This window comes from Triturus cristatus, chromosome 4_1 (assembly GCF_964204655.1).
Source record: "Triturus cristatus chromosome 4_1, aTriCri1.1, whole genome shotgun sequence".
Lineage (NCBI taxonomy): Eukaryota > Metazoa > Chordata > Amphibia > Caudata > Salamandridae > Triturus > Triturus cristatus.
In genome coordinates, this window is record NC_140585.1 from 1,133,051,915 (window position 1) to 1,133,072,390 (window position 20,476).

Sequence of the window (20,476 nt, forward strand, 5' to 3'; positions counted from 1 at the left end):
TATATTTTTGCAGTGCTATCTTTAATTCAATATCATCTACAAGAATGTGATTCATCCTCGAATGTTTGGTGGGGTGAGGTACCGCCCAATTCAATGTCGAGTCAGATTCAAGCATGATTTGGAATGAGGATTGGTTCCATTTTTGATTAGAGGAGATTGGTGTAAACTAGGAGATTATCTATCCTGGAAAATTAGTTATGAGAGTAAAAAGTGTAATCATTGTCCGTCGGGTTGTGAATGCCCCAGGAATCAGACAGGTTATGTGATTTGCAAAGGTGAGTTAGCTGGGGATGAGCCGTGGTGGGTCTGAATTTCGCCCTAAAGATCCTATCTAGGTGGCCATCTAGAGGAAGATTGAAGTCTGCTCCTAAAATAATGGTCATGGTTAGTGGTATCGTTTTCGTGTTCGTTTTATTGAGCTAAGACCAGAAAACAGGATCATCATATAAATGGTAATGATATAAAATTATTTGCTATCTTTTTGGCAAAAATTATTAGCCATCTTGCCAGTGTATCTTGTAGGATAGGGGTTGAACTGGTGTTCGCTTGTTTTTAGATCAAGGTCATACCCTGTTTTTTTGTGTTGAGTTGGTGAGCTTAAATGGCCCGCCATCTAGTGATAGTGATAATCAAATTTCAAGGAGTCACATGGGATTCAATCTAGCCTCCTGCAACAAGAAAACATCTCCCCTGAGTCTATAACAGCAATCCATTATTATTTTTTTCCTTTTATTTGGGTGTTCCAAACCCTTAGTGTTTACAGAGAGAATTGTATTTTTCTAGGTGTTGGAAGAGGACATCATGGGTGATTATAGTGGACTCTGAGAAGTGCCATTAAAAGGTAAAGCGATGGTGAGCCAACCGGTGCCATAGAAGTAGAGAAGAGAAAAGAGAAGAGTAAACTAGAGAGCCTAATGCAACAAAATAACCCTCCCAACCCACCCACTAAACCGTCCCCCTAAAGCAGGGGTGCTCTCAAACCACACAGTAAGTACATACGGAGAGAGGACCCCACAGTAAGTACATACGGAGAGAGGAGTGCCACAAGCTGTCCTCTGTAAGCGAACTTGAACATACATAACAATTGTGTACACATTACTAAGCATTAAGAGTAAACTTGTATGGTGTAAAATTGCACCCTGATAAGATGTAAATCTAGTATGTAAAGATGGTTAATTGTGCCATTATGATATACATGCCTTTACATAAGATCTGTCCGAACTCAAAATTGGCACGAGTACCAGAAGGCAAATTGAAGACATTATTTATGTAATGAGAGGTACCGTGATGATGTGTTCTAAAAGTCTTCTACGCAATAAAATGTCTTAAACACAATATACAAAAGTGGGAGAAGGACTTCTCTTGTTAGTGAGAAGTGGTTAAACGTGGTGAGGATGTAAGTGATAAACAAACAGTCATAAGCCCCATTGAGAAGAAGGACCAAGTAGTGAATCAAGTCTGTATGATTCAAAGTGGAGAGGAAAGTTTGAAGATCACTGAGCTCACTGTAGATTCTTACTTGGATGATCTTTAAGCATGATGGGCCAACCAACTTAAAGGTGTTGTATAAGTATTGGAGCTTTGTACGCAGGGCAAGAAAACCTTTCCTTCGTAGGACTGAGTCTTTAGTGTAGTCATGTGCTATATTGATCCTTGCTATTTCCCATTTTATTAATCGGATCTTTTCATATGGTTGATGATTTCCTCAACATGTTTGAGTCTCAGTGGTTTAACGGTCAATGGTTGAGGGTGTTTCATGGCTTCCGTATTATCTGCGGGGATTTTGCCTGATGGAATTCTGTGCGCTCTTTTGATCTTAAAGTCTTTGGTGAAGGATAAGCCCTGGACACGTGGAATCACAGATTCGAAGAACTCTGTACATGAATTAGCACAGTCATTTGTTCCCTCAGGTAGGCCAAAGATACATAGATTACCTTTACAATTGCAGTCTTTGAGCTCAGTTAGTTCTTTGGAGAGAGCAGCAATTTTGGTAGAAATGTATTGGATTTCTCTGCAATTGATTTGCTGTCCTGTAGGTTAAAGATGCAATATTTGAATTAACAAATTCTGTCCATGAGGTCTTTGAAGTCTTTGCAAAGGTCTTGGAGTTCCACCTTAATTACGTCTGTCTTTGTTTTTGTCCATTATGCGACATTGTCCGGGGAAGCAAGTCTTTGTTGAATTTTGTAGATATTTGCAGATTGGTCATCTTTAGTCTTTATTGGAGAATCTGAGTTTGGAGAAATTGAATTTGCCCTTTTTTGCCTCACCTTCATGTCTCTTGTGTCTTTAGGTTCTTTATCTTTAGAATCAGCCATGCTGAAGCATTGGTAACACCATATTGGATAGTGAATATTGTAAGATAAGATGTGTTTTGGGGTGACGTCTATTGAAGCTATAGGGAGTGTAGCTTGGATTGATGTTAAGATATCTTTGCAATGAATCTGCTTAGTCTGATTGTCAGAGATGAAGCTCTAGGCACCGTTTCAAGAGACCAAGCGATCCACTGATTTAGAACAAGTGATGCGAGGGGCAGGAGAACTGCGGGAGAAAATTGTAAGAACACATATAACCCAGGTGTCTTCAAACAGAAAGCTGATGCCAGATATTCATTTGATGTAGCACTCAGAATCCTTATGTGCTAGGTAGTGCAGAGACAGTGTCAGTAAGCCAGTTAGTATAAAACTGAGGTATGTATGGAACCCCTCAATAAGCTAGTTACTCCGCAATCCACAACATCATCTTTGAGTCTCTGGGTTTTTATGAGGCACAGGCGTTGGGGCAAAGAAGTTATTGTGAGGAAGCAGCCATTTTGTGAATTGTCTGACCTTGCACATTGTGCTCATAAAGCATCAACAGAGTTAACAATACAGAGATATAGAAAAGCACCCTGGAGAAATGAGGAAGAACAAGAAGCTCTCATGTTCATGGACTGTTATGTGAAGAACGCAGAAAAATTAGTACATGATCAAAAGCATAGAAGTGGCAATCTTGTATGTTGCCTGATATTCATCAAAACAGAGATTTTAGACTAAACCTAAGTGCAAGGAAGTCCAACAATAATGGCAAAGGGAGCACCTGAGTATGACTGGTCTTGGGGTGACCTACAAGGCACCCGTAAGTCGCCGCAACTGGCCGCTGTGACAAACCATTGGGTCACACCAGCATCCATGAAAAAAGAAGTTGCTTTGATCCAGTTTGATGACCCAAACAATCCTGAGGTTAACAACCTTTCAGATACCCTTAGGATACTAGGGCTCCCCCAATTGGTAGCTGCTCCTACCTACTTGTTGGGACACACTCACGATGGGATTTGCTCGAATCACCCCTGGTTATCTACCGGAGAGACCATCCCTCAGTCATGGTCGGATTACTGTCTAATCCCTTTTAAATTGTTTGCATGCCTCCACGACTCCCCTCACTGTCATAAAGATGTGAACCCCCAGGTGTCGTATATGGGGAGCAATGAAAAACAATACTGAACTAATTCCCTGTCTCGCTAATATTGCCCAGATTTTAACCGGGGGGCTAGCCGAGGACCTCACTTTATTTAATAAATGGCTCTCCAACACCGCCAAAGAATTTGCTCCACCCATTTACCTTAAAAAAATGTCGGGCAAAACTTTCTTCACCTTGGTTCTCCCTTGTCTTAGCAAAACAGAAGTGTAAATAGCTTAAATGCAGATGCCATCAGGCTTACAATTAAGATGATCTGGCCCAGTTTAGGTACACCCAAAATCATAACCTGATCAGGGAAACAAAAAAATCATACTTCACATCCCAAATCGAAGAGGCCCGGTACGACCCTAAAGCCATCTTCAATATCTCTAAAGCCTTCATCCAGCTTAAAACGTTTGTTAGGTATACCCCCCATCCCAGGCACTCTGTGGCCAGATCTCGACCTCCTTTGAGGATAAGATATTAACTATACAATAGAGTTTCAGTTCCACTTTGAGTACTGGCATCATTAGCAATTCCCTCCCAGCCAGCGACAACAACATTCCAAAGACTGGATTAGCTGACTTTCAGAAAAACTCGCTTTCTCAGTCACACCAAGCTATTGTGTCGTGTAAGTCTGGTTCCTCGATGGACCCACTGGCTATACTGCATGCGGCCATAGATACAGTTAATCCACCTATTAACCATATCCTCAATACATCCCTTGCTGAAGCGGAAGTTCCCACAGAGTGGAAGCTGGCAATTGTTAAACCGCTACAAAAAAAGCCTCTAGCAGACCCTACTATTCTGTACAACCTAAGGCCTAGCTCCCTTCTCCCAGTTCCTACCAAGATCCTGGTAAAAATTGTTAATCAATAATGTATAACTTTCCTTGAAAACACTAATTCATTTCACACCTTTCAATCAGGTTTTAGCCCTAAACACTCGACTGAGTAAGCATTACTCGAAGTCTCGGAAACCATCAAAATAACATTAGATTCTGGCAGTAGAGCAGTGCTGCTATTGCTGGATCTTTCTGCAGCATTTGATACTATCTTGCACGCCATACATCTAGAGCAGGTCCAGAATATAGGGATTTCACAGAAAGCCTAAGCCGGGTTAAATCATTTTTAATAATAGAAAAAAAGACAGTGGCCCTTGGACAATTTTTGTCACCAAAAAGAGCAGTTACTATGGGGGTACCACAGGTCTCCTCTCTTAGTCCTGCCCTTTTTAATATTTATATGGCCCCTCTCATCGATTGCTTCATAAGGGATTGCCACCACCTCATACACCGATGATACTCAGTTAATCATGCCCCTAGATAAAAGTTAATTCACCTCAGAAGTTTTCTTCCAAAAGTGTTTCTCTGATATAATTTGATGGATGCAGGATAATCATCTCAAATGTAATACTGACAAGACCGAAGTACTTCTTTTCGGTAAATCCAACATATTTTCCACCACAAAATGGAGGCCAAACTCTGTTCCCCCACCCCAACCATGCTAAAGGTTTCAAAGACTCTTGGGGTTAAATTTGATAATGATCTTTCCTTTCACCCACAAGCCCTGATAGTAGCAAGGCATGTGCCAAAATTTTGTAAAACCCCTAAAAAATTCTTTCACTTCCTTCCCCTGGTTGCCAGGAAAACTGTAGCCTTCGCCCTGATTATATCAAGACTTGATTATTGCAACAGTCTTTATGTAGGCTGCCCCAACTGCCTTATTCATAAGCTTCAGATAGTGCAGCACATAGCAGCCAGACCAGTTCTACCACTTCCCAAGCGAAGCTCTGCATTTGCTGCCTTGTAAAAGCTACACTGGCTACCTAGCCATAAAACAATTATATTTAAACTCCTTCTGTTAGTTTTCAGAGCCTTTAAGTCTACCAGCACAGCGCCAGGATGCTCAAGTATGAGTGACAGTAGCATTGTACAAACATTCTCATTCATTCATTCATTGAACATCACTTTTTAAGTCTCGCCTAGCGTTGCAGCGCGAATGCTCTGCCATCGCGTTGCGAGGCATGCAGTATATACTGTAGTGTGGAAGTTTCGTGGAAGCTCCGCCCACTCTCTGCCCATTGGATTTTGTCTTAAATGCTGCCTTCCTATTGGTTTGAGGCTTGTTAGTCCCTCCTCATTCATCATTTGTATCCTTCTACGGCTATTTGCCCCTTTACTCCTAACACTATTTTCTTTTAGGTCTCGCCTAGCGTTGCAGCGCGAATGCACTACCATCGCTTTGCGAGGCATGCATTATAGACTGTAGTGTGGAAGCTTCCTGGAAGCTCCGCCCACTCTCTGCCCATTGGCTTTTGTCTTAAATGCTGCCTTTCGATTGGTTTGAGGCTTGTTAGTCTCTCCTTATTCATCATTTGTATCCTTCCACGGCTATGGGCCCCTTCACTCCTAACACTATTTTCTTCCCTGTCTCCCCACTCCACTGCCTCCTCCCTCAGTCTGTGACTTCTCACCCTCCCCCGCCCCCCCACTCCCGTTCGGGTTTTCTTGCTTGCCGGCACTTCCGTTTTCATCTTTATTATTGCCACCTTGAAATATGCGAGTTCAAGATGTGTGCTGTACAAAAACTTCTTGTGTTTAATGAACTGGATTTTAATATTACTCTAAATATAATAAGACTCTAGGCAACATTCGGGGTATGCATGGCAACTGACACCTCTTAGTTCACAAATGGCATTGTTATCGGGCGTGAGGAGCAGCAGTGTTTTAACTCATGCTTAAAACGAGCACTTTTAATAACTTCCTCTCAATTCAGTGCTATAATCTTGTGTACTGAGGTGACGCGCTAAAGAAATGCACTTTTTTTAATTCTGAAGAGACATTATCGCACATTTACATCATGTTTACTGTATGATTAACATGCCGATAATTTTTACGGCTCGCCCACTGGCTCGTATACGCTTGGCTTGTATCCGGCTGGCTCTAACTGCTAATTAATATATTGCCTCACGCACCTCTAACAAAAAGAGATGAATGGATACATGACAGTGAGCCCGGTGGATGGCAGAGAAATAGACTGGTGCAGACAAACAGACAAAGTCAGTCTCCATTGCCTCATGTCAGAATCATCACTTTCAATAACCTGGAAATCTGCCGGCAACTCCCGCATGCCCCAACCTCATCCCCCTCACCTATTCTTAGCAGAAGCAGCAGATTCTGAGCAGTGCCCTGCTGGTGCAGAGGAGCACGGCAGAGTCTGTAGAAGCGCTGGGAACTGGGCGGGCACCTAAGCCTTCCGGGTGCCTTCACACTCAGGATAAATGAATACATTTTGTTCTGTGCTTTAGTCGCCCCTCTGTGTACACTGTCTGGTAGATGGAGTTCTGTGTTAATAAACACATTCAGAGAGGTGGTTGTGTACAAACAAACAACAGCCACAATACCGTACGTTTTGAACGTGTAGTTAAATACCTGCTCATAGAGTACCTCATTGGCTGATCATTCCATGGCACCACCAAAATTACATTTGGACACATTTGCTCAACTGTAAAACATTCCCTTCTATGGGTCATTTAACAACTCGGGGCTTTGGGGTTAGGTAACCTACTTTGGATGCTGTGTGAAAGAGTAAATACAAAAATTAATGCAATGAAACTAAGCAACCAGTACTGTCTAAAACACTGTGAAAACTGACAAGCATTCTGGCATTTTGTTTAGTTAATGTCGATTTTCCCATAGATGCGACTAAAGTACTCCTAATATCTTAATGAAATCTGCACACTTTTAACTAATAGCACCGGGCGACCTTTGCCTACTAGGCAATTAATACATTTTCATGTACCCCCGAAGCCCCCCTGCCCCCCGCCCCCTTGGCAAACTTCATTGCCTCCCAGTTTTGGAGGATAACCAAGATGCAGGAGAGTGAGTCAAATAGTCTAGAAAATGAAAGAGAAGGCGGGATTTGGATTAACATGCTCCGATCCCGATTGCTTTGGTTAGTCTGTAAGCACTACTTTTATTAATGAGTTTCGCATTAGTAAAGCACCACCGTGTGCATGTGTGGCGACACTTCACCCATGAGGTACATGCCAAACAATTGTTGACACAATCCACACTTTGCATCTTTTTCAATATATTTATTACGAAGTGCAGGGCCTTTCCAAGGGATATTGCACACTACAAACATTCACTCCAAAAATAAAACGTGTAGGTACAAAACATTGCCATTTACAACGCCAATAGCTCTAACTCACAAATGCGAGACCTATTTGCATTACAAATGCTTGTTAGAGATGCTTCCACCCATTATAGGTCTCGCCTTTGGGACCTTATATGTATTTAATTATGCAGCACATTAGCCTGGGTGATGAAACATTTACTGTTTTGTAACATAGAGGGAAAGTAAGCACCAAACTGCATGACATGCCAAGTATGGGATCACATGGAGAGAAATATTGCCTTTCAGCACTAAAGGTATAGTCCAAAGCTCTGTTTTTAATATAAAATCAGGGCCTTCGGTGGTCATATCACTGAAAATACAAGATTTGAAAAAAATATATTATTGTCTATGGGTGCTCGTGGAAGACAATTTCTATGGACTGGAATCTAGAGAATGCTAAAGTGATTCTGTTATTTTACTGTCCTCTGCTGGTCGTTTTCTATCAAGAAAGTTAAATAGAGGCAGTTGCCAGAAAAATAAAAATACAAGAAAGTCCCTCAGCAGAAAGCAATTCTGGCATTTTACTGACCTCTACTTGTCGTTTTCTATTGAGACAGTTAAATAGAGGCAGCTAAACAAGCAGAAAGCAATTCTGGTAACTTACTGACCTCTACTGGTAATTTTCTATCAAGACAGTTAAATAGAGGCAGTTGAACTGAAAAAGAAGTCCCTAAGCGGAAGCAGACAAGTTCTAGGGCTGATCTCCAGAGTCCACAAAGTAGATACACATATAAGTATATATTAAAGAACAAATACAAGAGGTCTTGAATACTCGACCTAAAAATGCCATTTTGGAGTTGCAAGGAGTCCAATAATCAGACCCTTATCGACCGCAAAAAGCCTTAGTACATCTGGCCCCTAATGAATTAACTTTTTTTTTATCTTGCAGGAATATATTTTAATTTTTTTATTTTATGTTGCGAATTGTATCAACAACCATAATCAAGTTAACATTAAATAAAATAAATAATTTATCTTTAAGAAACGTAGGGCCATATTTATGAGCCCCTATCGCCAGCACAATGTCACTTTTCACGATGTTGTGGTGGTGATAGGGCTTCACCTTATCTACAAGACAGCTTGTAGATAAGGCACCCTTTCACGCTATACTTAGTGTGAAGGGGGAAGGCAATGGATTTGCTGTGGGCGTTCTACCGCAACATCCATTGATTTTGACATTGCCCCATATTTACAAGGGTGGCGTAAATATGGGGCAGCACCAAAATTAAGACCAGGAAAAAACCTGGTCTTACCTTGGCACAACGAGGAGAAATGTTTAATTTCTCCTCGTTTTTGCTGTTTCCATGTGTACTGCATTGTGCAGCACACATAGAAACAGCAAAACGCCATTGATTTTGTATGTGCAGGAAGGTGCCCCTTCCTGCACATAAACAATCTTTTTTAAAAAAAATACGTTTTGCAACTTCTATGTGTGCTGCATTAAGTTACAAAACATCATTGCAGATAGTTTATGTGCAGGAATGGACACCTTACCGCACATAAACAATCTTCCCTGCAATGCAGAAACCCTTGCACTATGGTGCAAGGGTTCTGCGTTGGTGCTAGGCAGCTAAATTTAGCGTTAGTGCAGGGGGAATTGCAGGGCTGCGCCATATTGTTATAAATACGGTGCAGCCCTGCATTTCAGAAGTGGTGGAGCATGGCTTTAAGCCAAGAAGGCTAACGCCACTGATGAAGCAAGGTTTCGTAAAGAAGAAACTTGCTCGGATGACTACCTCTCAAATAGCGTCTAATACCATAATCAAATTTGTCTTGTAAATACTAATATTGCATTACACAAAATATATCGTATCTGGGGGATGCTTTCATATGTGTATTCCTAACCAGTAACCCGAGTGTCTTCAAATGGCCGACAAAACGCGGGAATTTCACTGCGCATGCGTCTACTGCATCTACGTAGTATGAGGTTTTCTATGCTTGGAGGGAATCTTTTGCAGCTGCACAATAGCGTTTAAAATGGCCACTTGAAACTCACATGTTAATGCACATGCTACTGCTTAAACTAAACCTTATAAGTTCTACTAATTGCTAATGCAAAAGATTATTATAAGTAAATGGGTTTAGAGTAGTGATAAGTGGTATACAGTGAATTCATTTATTTTCATATTCTAACATGTCTTTTTCTGACTTTATTATTAGTTTGTATTTGGGCCTATGAGGGTGACTTAAATCCCTACCCCACCTGATCTGTACGCACGCGCACTAAACCCTGCCCGGAACTATGATGACACCATTGAAACCCAGCAAAAAACAGTGTCTCAACTGGAGGTTATTTTAAAAGAAAGGCAATTTACGAGGTGAGATAAATCACAAAGGAGCAGGGAAAAGAAGGGAGACCACAACATGGGGTAAGAATAGACAGATTGGAGTGTTTATACAATTCTGTAAGTAGTTAAGGAGCACTACAGTACATGTATGTACAATGACCATAACACAAGGTAGGCACTAAACGTGCTGGTGAATTGTGAACGACGCAGTGACACAAGGTGCGAAAGACAGCGTGAATTCCAAAATTCAAAGAGACATAAAAAAACTATAACAAAGACACTACATATCCATATCTCCTTGATACATTCTTCAACACACCGTACCAACCACCAAGAAATAGAAATTGGGGTAGATACAGGAATAGTCAAGCTATTACTTTCTCTGACTCATCTAATTCATCAATTAAGGACTCCGAACCAGGAGAAGGCTCCAGCACTGCACACCCCCAGACTAGACCACTTCCCCAACCTTTATTGCCCAGTGGTTTTTTAGGGAGGAGCTGAGGACGGGGTCGGGGACGAACAAGACCAAACTACCAGTACCAGTACGCGGGCGAACGACAAACCCATCGAAAATTCTACCAATGGGGCCCCGAATGATGCATACCCCTGAGGTAGCTCCTGCAACCTTGACTGTCTTGACAAAAAGCCCAGTTCCACACAACAGGGACAGCGCCAGTCAATCCCCAAACAACAGCGTCATAGACCAGCATACCATCACAGACCAAGAGACTAACCCCCTACCTCCCCTTGCCTTGGCTATTGATACACAACAGCAGCCATCCTTGGAGCAGTACCCCTCTGTCGAAAATGATCTTAACCCTACTCCAGTCAGCAACACTTTAGAGATATCACCCATCCCCATTTGTAACCTCTCTAAACATACATTGTCCTCAGATGAGATTTCACTCCTTAGCAAGGGTTTGTCCTTTGTCCCCACGGAACACTGCAATTTCTTCAAACTTCAAGAAGACCTACTTCTCTTTTTCAGACGCATCAGCCTCAAACATTTCTTTTCTGACAAAACAGATGACAGTACTCCAGAGGCTAGACCATTCCACCCTGCCTCTACGTTCCTCCCTCCTACATCTATGATGCTACCTGAAATTCTCGCGTTCAAGAGACTAGTCCTACATGAGGTGAAGACACTACAGTCTCGCTCAGTGTTTGTCCCCTACAATCTATCCCTCAATGAAAAACAGGCCCTGGATAATCTACAAGACAACATTCAGATTGTCATAAAACCCGCAGACAAAGGCGGTGGAATAGTTATCATGGACACAGAGAATTATGACCAAGAGATCCTACGCCAAATACATAACCCTTCTCACTATCAAGCCCTACCCGGAGACCCCCTTCCTGAAATCAAAAAACAGATACAGTCCATCACCAAGCAAGCCTTGGACTCTGCGGTCATCTACAAAAAAGAATACACCTTCCAAAATAATTCACATCCACGCACCCCCGTCATCTACATACTACCCAAAGTCCACAAAAGTGTCACCAATCCCCCCGGACACCCTATAGTCTCGGGGTGTGGTTCTATTTTGGAACCATTGGGAAAATATATTGACTCCTTTCTTAAAGAATTTGTCCAAACCACTGATACTTTTGTAAGAGACAGTACCCACCTCATAAACATCATTGAGGACACCCCCTTTGACATCAACAATGATCTCATGGTTGGTATAGATATTGAAGCATTATATACCAACATCCCCCATTTGGACGGTCTCTCTGTCATCACACAACTCCTTGACTCACGTCCTAGACCATTTCGCATCCCCACTAAGTTCACCACTGACCTATTACATATTGCACTCACAGGTAACTACTTCATGTATAAGGAAACATTTTATCTACAGACCAAGGGCGTAGCCATGGGTGCTTGCTTTACTCCCAACTTTGCCATCCTCTATGTTCACCACCTTGAAACCACCTTATTCCTATCCGCACACAATCCATTTCTCAATCAAATCAATCCCTGGCGTCGTTATATCGACGACATCCTGTTACTTTGGCATGGTACGCAGGATGATCTCACGGCATTTATAAATTGGCTCAACAACTGCCAAAAACATCTGAAATTCACCTTGGATATCCGCCCCAATGACTTACTATTTCTTGATCTCACTTTACATACAGAAGATGGGATTACTGGCACTGCCCTGTATCGGAAACCCACCGAACGTAACACTCTTCTTATGTATTCCAGCTACCACCCCAGAGCCCTCAGGGATGGCCTACCTTATGGACAATTTCTCCGCATCCGGAGAAATTGCAAATGGCGCAAGGACTATTTCAAAGAGGCTGCCATCCTGTCAAAAAAACTGATCAGCAGAGGTTACCCCAAACGCATTGTTACTCATGCATCCAAAAGGGCTTGGTATTGCCATAGGGAGGTTCTACTCTCCCCCTCCCCTAGACGCACCAACTCACGCATTCCCTTTGTGTCCACATACAGCACATCGAGCAACCTGGTTAGTGGGATAATCAAAAGAAACTGGCCTCTTCTTAGATTTCATGCACCCTTCAAAGAACCTCCTCTGTTCTCTTTTAAAAGGGGTAGTAACCTCGCGGACAAACTTGTTCATGCCATCACGTGGCCACAAATTGACAAGAAAAATCAAACAGTCACCTCGCTCTGGGGACTCCCACCCATTGTAGGCCACTACAAATGCCAATCAAGTATAGCATGTAACTTCACACTAAACACAAAGGAGTTTGTTGACACCGGATATATATACAAACTGAATTCTTTCACCAACTGTCGGACTACTAATTTCATCTATGCAATACGTTGTCCCTGTGACCTACTATACATTGGCCAAACCACACAGATGGTTAAGTCACGTATTCTCCAACATCAAAGCCGCATCAGATGCAATGTAGACACAGCACCATTGGTCAGTCATCACAAAGAAAAAAATCACGCAGAAACTGACCTCATCTGGCAAGTTATTGATTCCCCCAAACTACCACTCAGGAGTGGGAATCTTCAAATGCTTCTCAATAAATGCGAATGCAGATGGATCGCACGATGTAACACAGTGGAAAGAGGGTTTAACATTCTTGATGAATGGAACACTGTTATCACAGCCACATGAGTACCCCTTACCTACCTGTTCCTACCACCGTTACTTGCGATTTGTGTTACCTTTATGTAAATTAGCTCTGTAATTTCTTATTCATGATGTTTCCCTCATCGACCTACCCACCCCCCACCTCCCGCTCCCTACCACTTTCCTTGCCTGTCCCCTTGCCTATCAGCCATTGGTTTACAGCTACAGTTTTGTTATCCCTTTATAATCTGTCTTTATTATTGTCTTCCTCCTACTTCAGTTATATACCTTAACATTGTAGTTGCGCGTTTTTAATTAATTTATATATTGTTGTATTCGTTATGATTTTTCCCTCACATTGATCTACTTCGTACCCCCTATGTATGATGAACCCCCCCTTGCCTCCCGCTCCCTACCACCTATCTTGCCTCCCCTGCACCCCCCTCAGCTATCCGCTATTACCTTACAGCAATAGGTTTGTTATTAGTTTACAATTCGTCATTATCGTTCTCTTCCTAATTTAGTTATATTCAGGACTAACATTGTGAATTAATACATTGTGGTATCCTTTTTTCTACCGTCACAACCGTTTTTTATTGTGCATAGTGATCTTGTATTACATTGAATGATACTGTACTGTGTCTTCTGTGACCACTGACCCTGTATTAGCGCTAGCATACTTGATTTGTATTAGCGCTAGCAAACTTGACTTCTCCGCCTGTGGAGCGTCATATTGGCCCTTATGCCCATTGCATAACTCTTGTATTCCTATTCCTTTACTTCTCCCCATGTCCCCTTTCCATGGCCCTTTCTCTCTCCTTCCTTTCTCACCCCCACCCCCGTTTCACTCAGGATACTCCTTCTGTTCCCTCCATGAGCTCCCCCGTGGGACCTGGACCTCTTCTCCCTCCCCGGTCTAGTTGCTTTTTCCCCCTGTGACCGGCCGGTCACGTGCTGAACTTCCGGGTCACTTCCCTGACTGTCGGCGTCCCGAATGCGGCTGCATCGGACGTTGTACCTCTCGCCGAATCCCGGAAAATTAACCGCTCGTAGTCGGATTGATTTACTCTCCATTACTGATACACACCTGACTTTCCTTCCCTGCTCCACCTGGGACGCCTTTACAAGTAAATCTGATTCACTCGATGTCCGGATCTTACTGACCGCAACCCTTTTGGCCCCACTACTAATTTTGGTTCACTGCTTACTTCATTGCAGATTATTCCCTTGTGCCCAGCACCTGTCACCTTGGACTCGCACCACCCCTCCCAACACACGCCTTGGCCATCGTGCCATTAAGCGTGCCTCTGCCCATGGAACTTCAAGTTGGGTAATTATTGGACCCTCTCCATCTGTCAATTGTGTACCCATGCTTTCTGATTTGATCCATTTCAGGCTTCCTTTTCTGACACACCCTTTCGCTCTCTGCTTACAGAACCTACGAAGTTCACAGCGTCATCTACTTAAATATCCACTACTAGACGCAACGCTTTTTCGCTCTATCAGGTGAATTTCCCCTACTCCCCTTCCTATACTCCCGCTTTCCTGGTCCACCGGACTTTCTCCTGACCTCCTTTCTTTTCCCTTGATTTCCCTAGAAGCACTACCCCCTAACTAATGACCTATGTCCTGATGATGACCTGAAATTACCCAGGTTGAAACGCCGTCGACTACACAGCTTAGAACTCAGGCATTTCTGTGGTCAACTAAACCATCTAAATAATTTTGTACATAATTGTATATATCTGCATATTTTGTTGACCATTATATTTCTTTTCAACTTGCGCCGTTCACGCTGTCTTTCGCACCTTTTGTCACTGCGTCGTTCACAATTCACCAGCACGTTTAGTGCCCACCTTGTGTGTTATGGTCATTGTACATACATGTACTGTAGTGCTCCTTAACTACTTACAGAATTGTATAAACACTCCAATCTGTCTACTCTTACCCCATGCTGTGGTCTCCCTTCTTTTCCCTGCTCCTTTGTGATTTATCTCACCTCGTAAATTGCCTTTCTTTTAAAATAACCTCCAGTTGAGACACTGTTTTTTGCTGCATATCACGCCCGGTCTCACCTGGGTAAACGGGCCTTACTCCTGTTCATTGTTACCATTGAAACCCAGCCAAGGTCAAGCTGGCAAGAAGCACATGGGAACTTAACACATCGACCCGGACAAGAGCAACAATTATTACAAAGTATATAAATTGTATTGATCATAATATGAAATGCGGGTGGGAATAAAGCTTTGGGAAAGTAAATTAAGGGGTGGAAACATAGAACAAAGAACCTAAGTAAAATGTTACATTTAATATGGTGTGATGAACTTATCTCCTTGCCCTGTCCAATCAGAAATAGCGGAATACATGATATTGAAACATTTGGGGGTGGTACACGAACACAGAATAGTGTAATTGAGATAAGTTAGCTAGAGACCAGTGTCAAACCCGTCATTCCAACTTGTTACAGACCCAACACGTATGCTGCTACAGACGCTGTCCGAGACGCTGTCTCAGACCTTGTAGATGCCAGAGGCCCTGCTTGAGAGACCGAAATATTGATTGATAATCCAATCATCTAGAAGGGGAATTGAGGAAGAAAGATAGAGGCGAGTAGTGCCAGAGAGGGGTGTGACGCTGGCATTGCACTTAGAAGAGGTCACCTTCCCGGTCCTGAACCTGTCCTGATCCTCTGTCTTCCACCTGTCCTGGTGGGCTCCATCTGGCCCATCTTCAAGGAGTTGGGTTCATCTATCACTTTAGGTAAATATAATTCTGTGAAATCTGTCCTTGTACCTGCTCTTTCTTTTCCTCCCTTTACAGGTACTGTCATCACAATATATTATTGAGATTTATTATTGAACTAAATTTGATTTCTTCCTGAATGAACCCGATGTTAACATGTATTTGATCTTTGACTCACAAAATTTTGATTAGATAAAACTTTTAAAACTCTTTGATTCTGTGATTATTGGAGAAACTTAAATGTTATTTTTCTGCCTATACTACTAGCTACTAGATTCATTGACCAGAGGAAATTTATCAAGGAGATTGGAATGGTAAGATTTGGGTAAAGATAACAAAAATCTTGCAGGTAAACAAAATAGACTCCGGCGGAACTACTAGCTTATTGTATGAAGGTTTATGGGCCCAGGTGAGTATATGGTGTGTGTGTAACCCCAAATTGGTAATCCGCTGGATCACCACGCTCCGTCACTTCTATTGTAAATATGCCCCTAAGTGTGCTTTAATAATTATAGTTACTATCTACCATTTATATCATAGTTACCTACCATAACTCCAATAAATTACATAACAACCCAGGGTATCTAGACTACCATGCCCCTCTAACATACCTATCCTAATACATATACCATGCCTACCATATCTAACCCACGTCTATATCTGCGGTACCTATATCGTGCACCTGCCCTGAGCTGGTGGTTTTGTTAAAAACATGTAAATTGTGCCAATGGGACCTCTAGTATAATATGACTGTACTGCAGCCTGATAAGAAAGCACTTGTGCCTAACTGGGGGAACTCTTGAAACTGTTCAAGTTACTTCACTCTTCACGAGGAAATTGCCAATTGCAGCTTCTGAAGGGCAAGGAAATGTGAATGCTATGGAATCTTAAAAAAGAGCTAAACCTATTGGCTTTGTCAATGCTTCTTTTAATAGCGACAATCTTGGGTAAGTTCGAATAGGAAGCCTCAAGCATTAGTAAAGTAATGCTTGCAGTATGGCAGACACAACGGCCTGCCGGAGGGATGTTGTGCAGTCTGTTTCATCCAGACCATTAGCAAACAGAAAGACTGGACTGAGACAAAGAAAGGGAGCTTCCACTCAAGGCTCTCTTCTTGATGTTAACCAATGGCACCTAACCAATCTACACAGCAAAACACACCTTGCCCATTGCCGGTTTTTTTCATTAGGTGGAGAATCCCAAAAAAACAGATGAGGTGTAGAAGCTTTAATGCCCTATATGATGCCAACAAATCTTAGAGCACTTTCTTAAAAAATAAAACAAAAAAAACACATGTAGAACCTATAAGAATTAAGACATGATTTAGAATCCATGACAAAAGTCGGAGCAACAAACACACCCTATCAGACGATGCGTGACCAACCTCCCTGATGAGTTATGTGCCTCATCTATAGGTTAACATGTTGTAGGGCGGCCAGAACTATAGCCCATTCAAGATATGGAACATCTATAAACTCTTTTTGGGGAAAAACATATTTAGGACACAATATCTCAGGAAATATGTCTGCTAATAATATTCAGACATGCAAACTGCAGAACCCTTTGGACCCACATATATTTAACTTGGGGTCCTGCCGGAAATGTTATTTTTAAAAGTGGCATATGTGGGAGCCAAGAGATGAATGTGTTTGGAAGTTCTAGAGACATCGACCGAAAGAAACCTGTTGCATTGAGCTTTCTTACTGGGGGTCTCGGAGGTGCTTCTGAACCTATGTCTTTCGGGTTGAACCCTTTAGAGCCTTCCAGCACACTCAGAACCACAAACAAAAGCAGTCACTTGATGTTTGGACTTGGTACAGTTGTGTGATGGCTCTTGCAATCCAATGTGCTCCTTACACAGACCGCCTGGTGTGTTGTCACTTCGGTACAACACGACCAAATTGAGTGAATGAGCTACTTACAGACAGTGTGTGCAGCAACCCTGAAGACTCGCAAGACCTGAGTGGACGGGGCTCTGAGGAAAAAAAAACCTGCGTAGAAGAACGGAAGGCCGCGTGGCACCCAGGCGTGCACAGAGTCATCCTTTGTCGAACGAGGTTGTGGTACAGTGCTTCATTTGAGCCAGTGGTTGCAGATAGGGCCCACCAGCACTCGTTTTTCAGACCAGCACGTACTTTTTTCCTCATCAAATGGTGACCAGGAGCAAGAAAGAGAAAAAGAAGCATGGGAGGGGGGTGGGGTAGGAGAAAGAGAAAGACGGGAAAACATGCCAAAGGGAGAAAGCAAGGATGAAAAGGAACCTGCAAGTGCGAGATAAGGGGGCAGGGAGTGGCTGTGTGAGGGCAGGGAGTGGCTGTGGTGAGGGCAGGGAGCGGCTGTGTTGGGGACAGAGAGTGGCTGTGGTGGATAATTAAAGAAGCGTGAGGTGGACTCAAGACTACGCAGCCTTGATGTTCAGTGCACCAGCATTAAATGGCTCCAGCTCCAGGTTTCTGGGATTGGGAATACTTTGGGCGTGGCATTTATTGTTTTACAAATTTAACACTAGTCGCCGAGGACTGCGGTTCTAATATAGTGCACAAGGTCCCTCAGCAGGCTGGGGCCCGGGGCCGCTTTAAAGAGGTAAATGAGCTGAGGGGTCCTCAGCCAATTCAGCCCTGAAAGAAGTCCAAGGGGGAGTGGGGGTTCACGTCATGCGTGCACCCTGTCCTGGACTGCACTTTTAATAAGGGGCATCCCCTGGAGTGCTCGTGCCAGGGCCCAGTGGTTGTCTCGCAGCCACGCATTCATAACAATGGACATACAGGGGCATCCGCCGCCGTGGGCAAGGCTGCAGGCAGCTGTACAGTGCCTAGGGCGGAAGCAGCGGGCTGCGTGGCACCTGACTGCACTTGTAACATGGGGCACAGGGGCATCCCACAGTGCGCATAGAGCCGGGCGACATCGCCCTAGTCACAGGACGTAGCCGGATGTGCGGCTCCCCCACCCAGAGTAGTTGATGCGAGGAAAGGCGACAGGTTTCAGTGGATGTGATTTAAATAAACGTTCTGCCTAATTATGGGCGCACACTTGATGATTTATGATGAGAGATGACGTTGGAAGAAGACTGTAAAGATGCGAACTACTCATTCTTTCATCGACCGTGGTCAGACAATGAGTACTAATTTCGTTTGAGTATTAATACATTTGTATTCACAATATTTTCAATAAATAACATTGAATAAAAGCGCTGCGTGGATTGTAAATTATGAGGAGTATTGCACAGCCGCTGTACAATCCAATTGTCTTTTTTAGTTTGAAGTAGTACAACACTTTAATAAGAGAACTAGTCGATGAAAACCCCTCTGTATTGCATGCGCATATGCAGTAAAAGCCGCTTCAACATGTTCATTTCACCTACCTCTGGGTGGACCATAGCAGCACGGGCACGTGGTCCTCAGCCATAGCGCCTAGAGGCAGGAACCCGAGGACCAGGAGCAGGGAGCAGAGGGCAGCACTAGGGGCCAGCAGCATGTCTGCGGATCGAGGCCTGAGCACGGACTGAGCCCTCAGCTCAGACCTGGGAGGCAGGACACACTGAAGGGCGCGCGAGCAGGTGGGCCCCACCAAGGCCTGGCTCCAGCCGGCCTCCGCGCGTCTGTTTATTGTAAACACGGAGCTTGTTTTCACCGCGCGGCTCCATTCACGGGGAGGATCTGGCTAGTTCTGTCCGCTGAGAAGCTCCTGTCCCATCAACAAAGTGCTCACTGCACCTGAGCTGGTCCCCGCACCCTCTGACGCGTGCATGCTGCAACCAGACCTTAGCAATAAAGAAGGGAAAGCCTTGTATACTCAACTGCAGTTTCAGGGTTCACAGTTCTCTCTTGCTTTAGCCGGGCTGTGCTGCTGCTGAAAATCACTGAATCTCTTTTTACCTGATTGGAAATACAACCTGCAGTAGTGTCTGTTGCCCTGTGCTTTTTCTCTAAACTCGTCAAATTAACAGAGGTGTAGCAGGATTCTGCATCACATCTAAGCTCTCTTCCAACAGATGATCCAACATAGGGATAGAGCAAGCACTTCTGTGAGATATTTCCTTAAAATTGAAAAGAAAATAAGTTTTTCCCATTGCTGATGCTGGAAAAGTGAAGTGCTTGAATGGCTTTAGGACGAGGGAATGAAACCTTACAATATCATCCGGCGACAAACGACTATGCGCCGGCTCTGGACTGGCCATCTTTGGTACTATAAACTGATTCCATTCTGAATCAGCACCAGGTGATCCTGGTTGATTTTATGTGTCATCTTCATCATCATCATTACCTATGTAAAATCGTTGTAGTCTCCCATCGTCATCATCTTTATCTCTGCACCCATCTCCTTCATTTGACATACCATCATCATTGTCAACTTCTTTAGGTGTTTCTGGATTATCGCGTTCTTTTTCTGACCCTGAGGTCCGGCTGGTTGTCCCGTACTTTGACCTGGAGGCTTAATTGGCTGCCATGCCGGTGGTTGAGAAGTATTTATCATTCCAGCTTGTGGCTCAGCCTGTGTTGGTGGTGGGAGTCTCTTCTGGATGTCAGAAATCTTATCTTGCAATGAATTAGGCATTTGCATAGGGATTTGCAAGCGTCCTTCTGATTTATATGTAGTAACATTCTTAGTGAGTATGTCCTTTGCTGTCCCATATATTCATATTGTTGTGCATACTCATCCTCATCATAAGCAATGTACTGAAAATGAAATTCCTCTGGATGAGCTGCTCTCCCTTCTTCCTCTAGGCCTCCATCATCACTGAAGAAGTCTTCCATTTGATCCAGAT

At 43.3% G+C, this 20,476-nt stretch overlaps 1 protein-coding gene across 1 annotated transcript in view; it reads right to left on the reverse strand.

Moving 5' to 3' along the window:
• The window catches only part of LOC146856150 (V-type proton ATPase subunit S1-like), a 296,718-nt gene extending 277,271 nt beyond the window's left edge, over nucleotides 1-19,447 (reverse strand). Inside the window, exon 1 of the mRNA XM_085654192.1 lies at nucleotides 19,073-19,447. Coding sequence (XP_085510318.1) covers nucleotides 19,073-19,185 — 113 coding nt within the window. The 5' untranslated portion in view covers nucleotides 19,186-19,447. The remainder of the gene's footprint in view (nucleotides 1-19,072) is intronic.
• Between the last annotated feature and the right edge of the window lie 1,029 nt (nucleotides 19,448-20,476).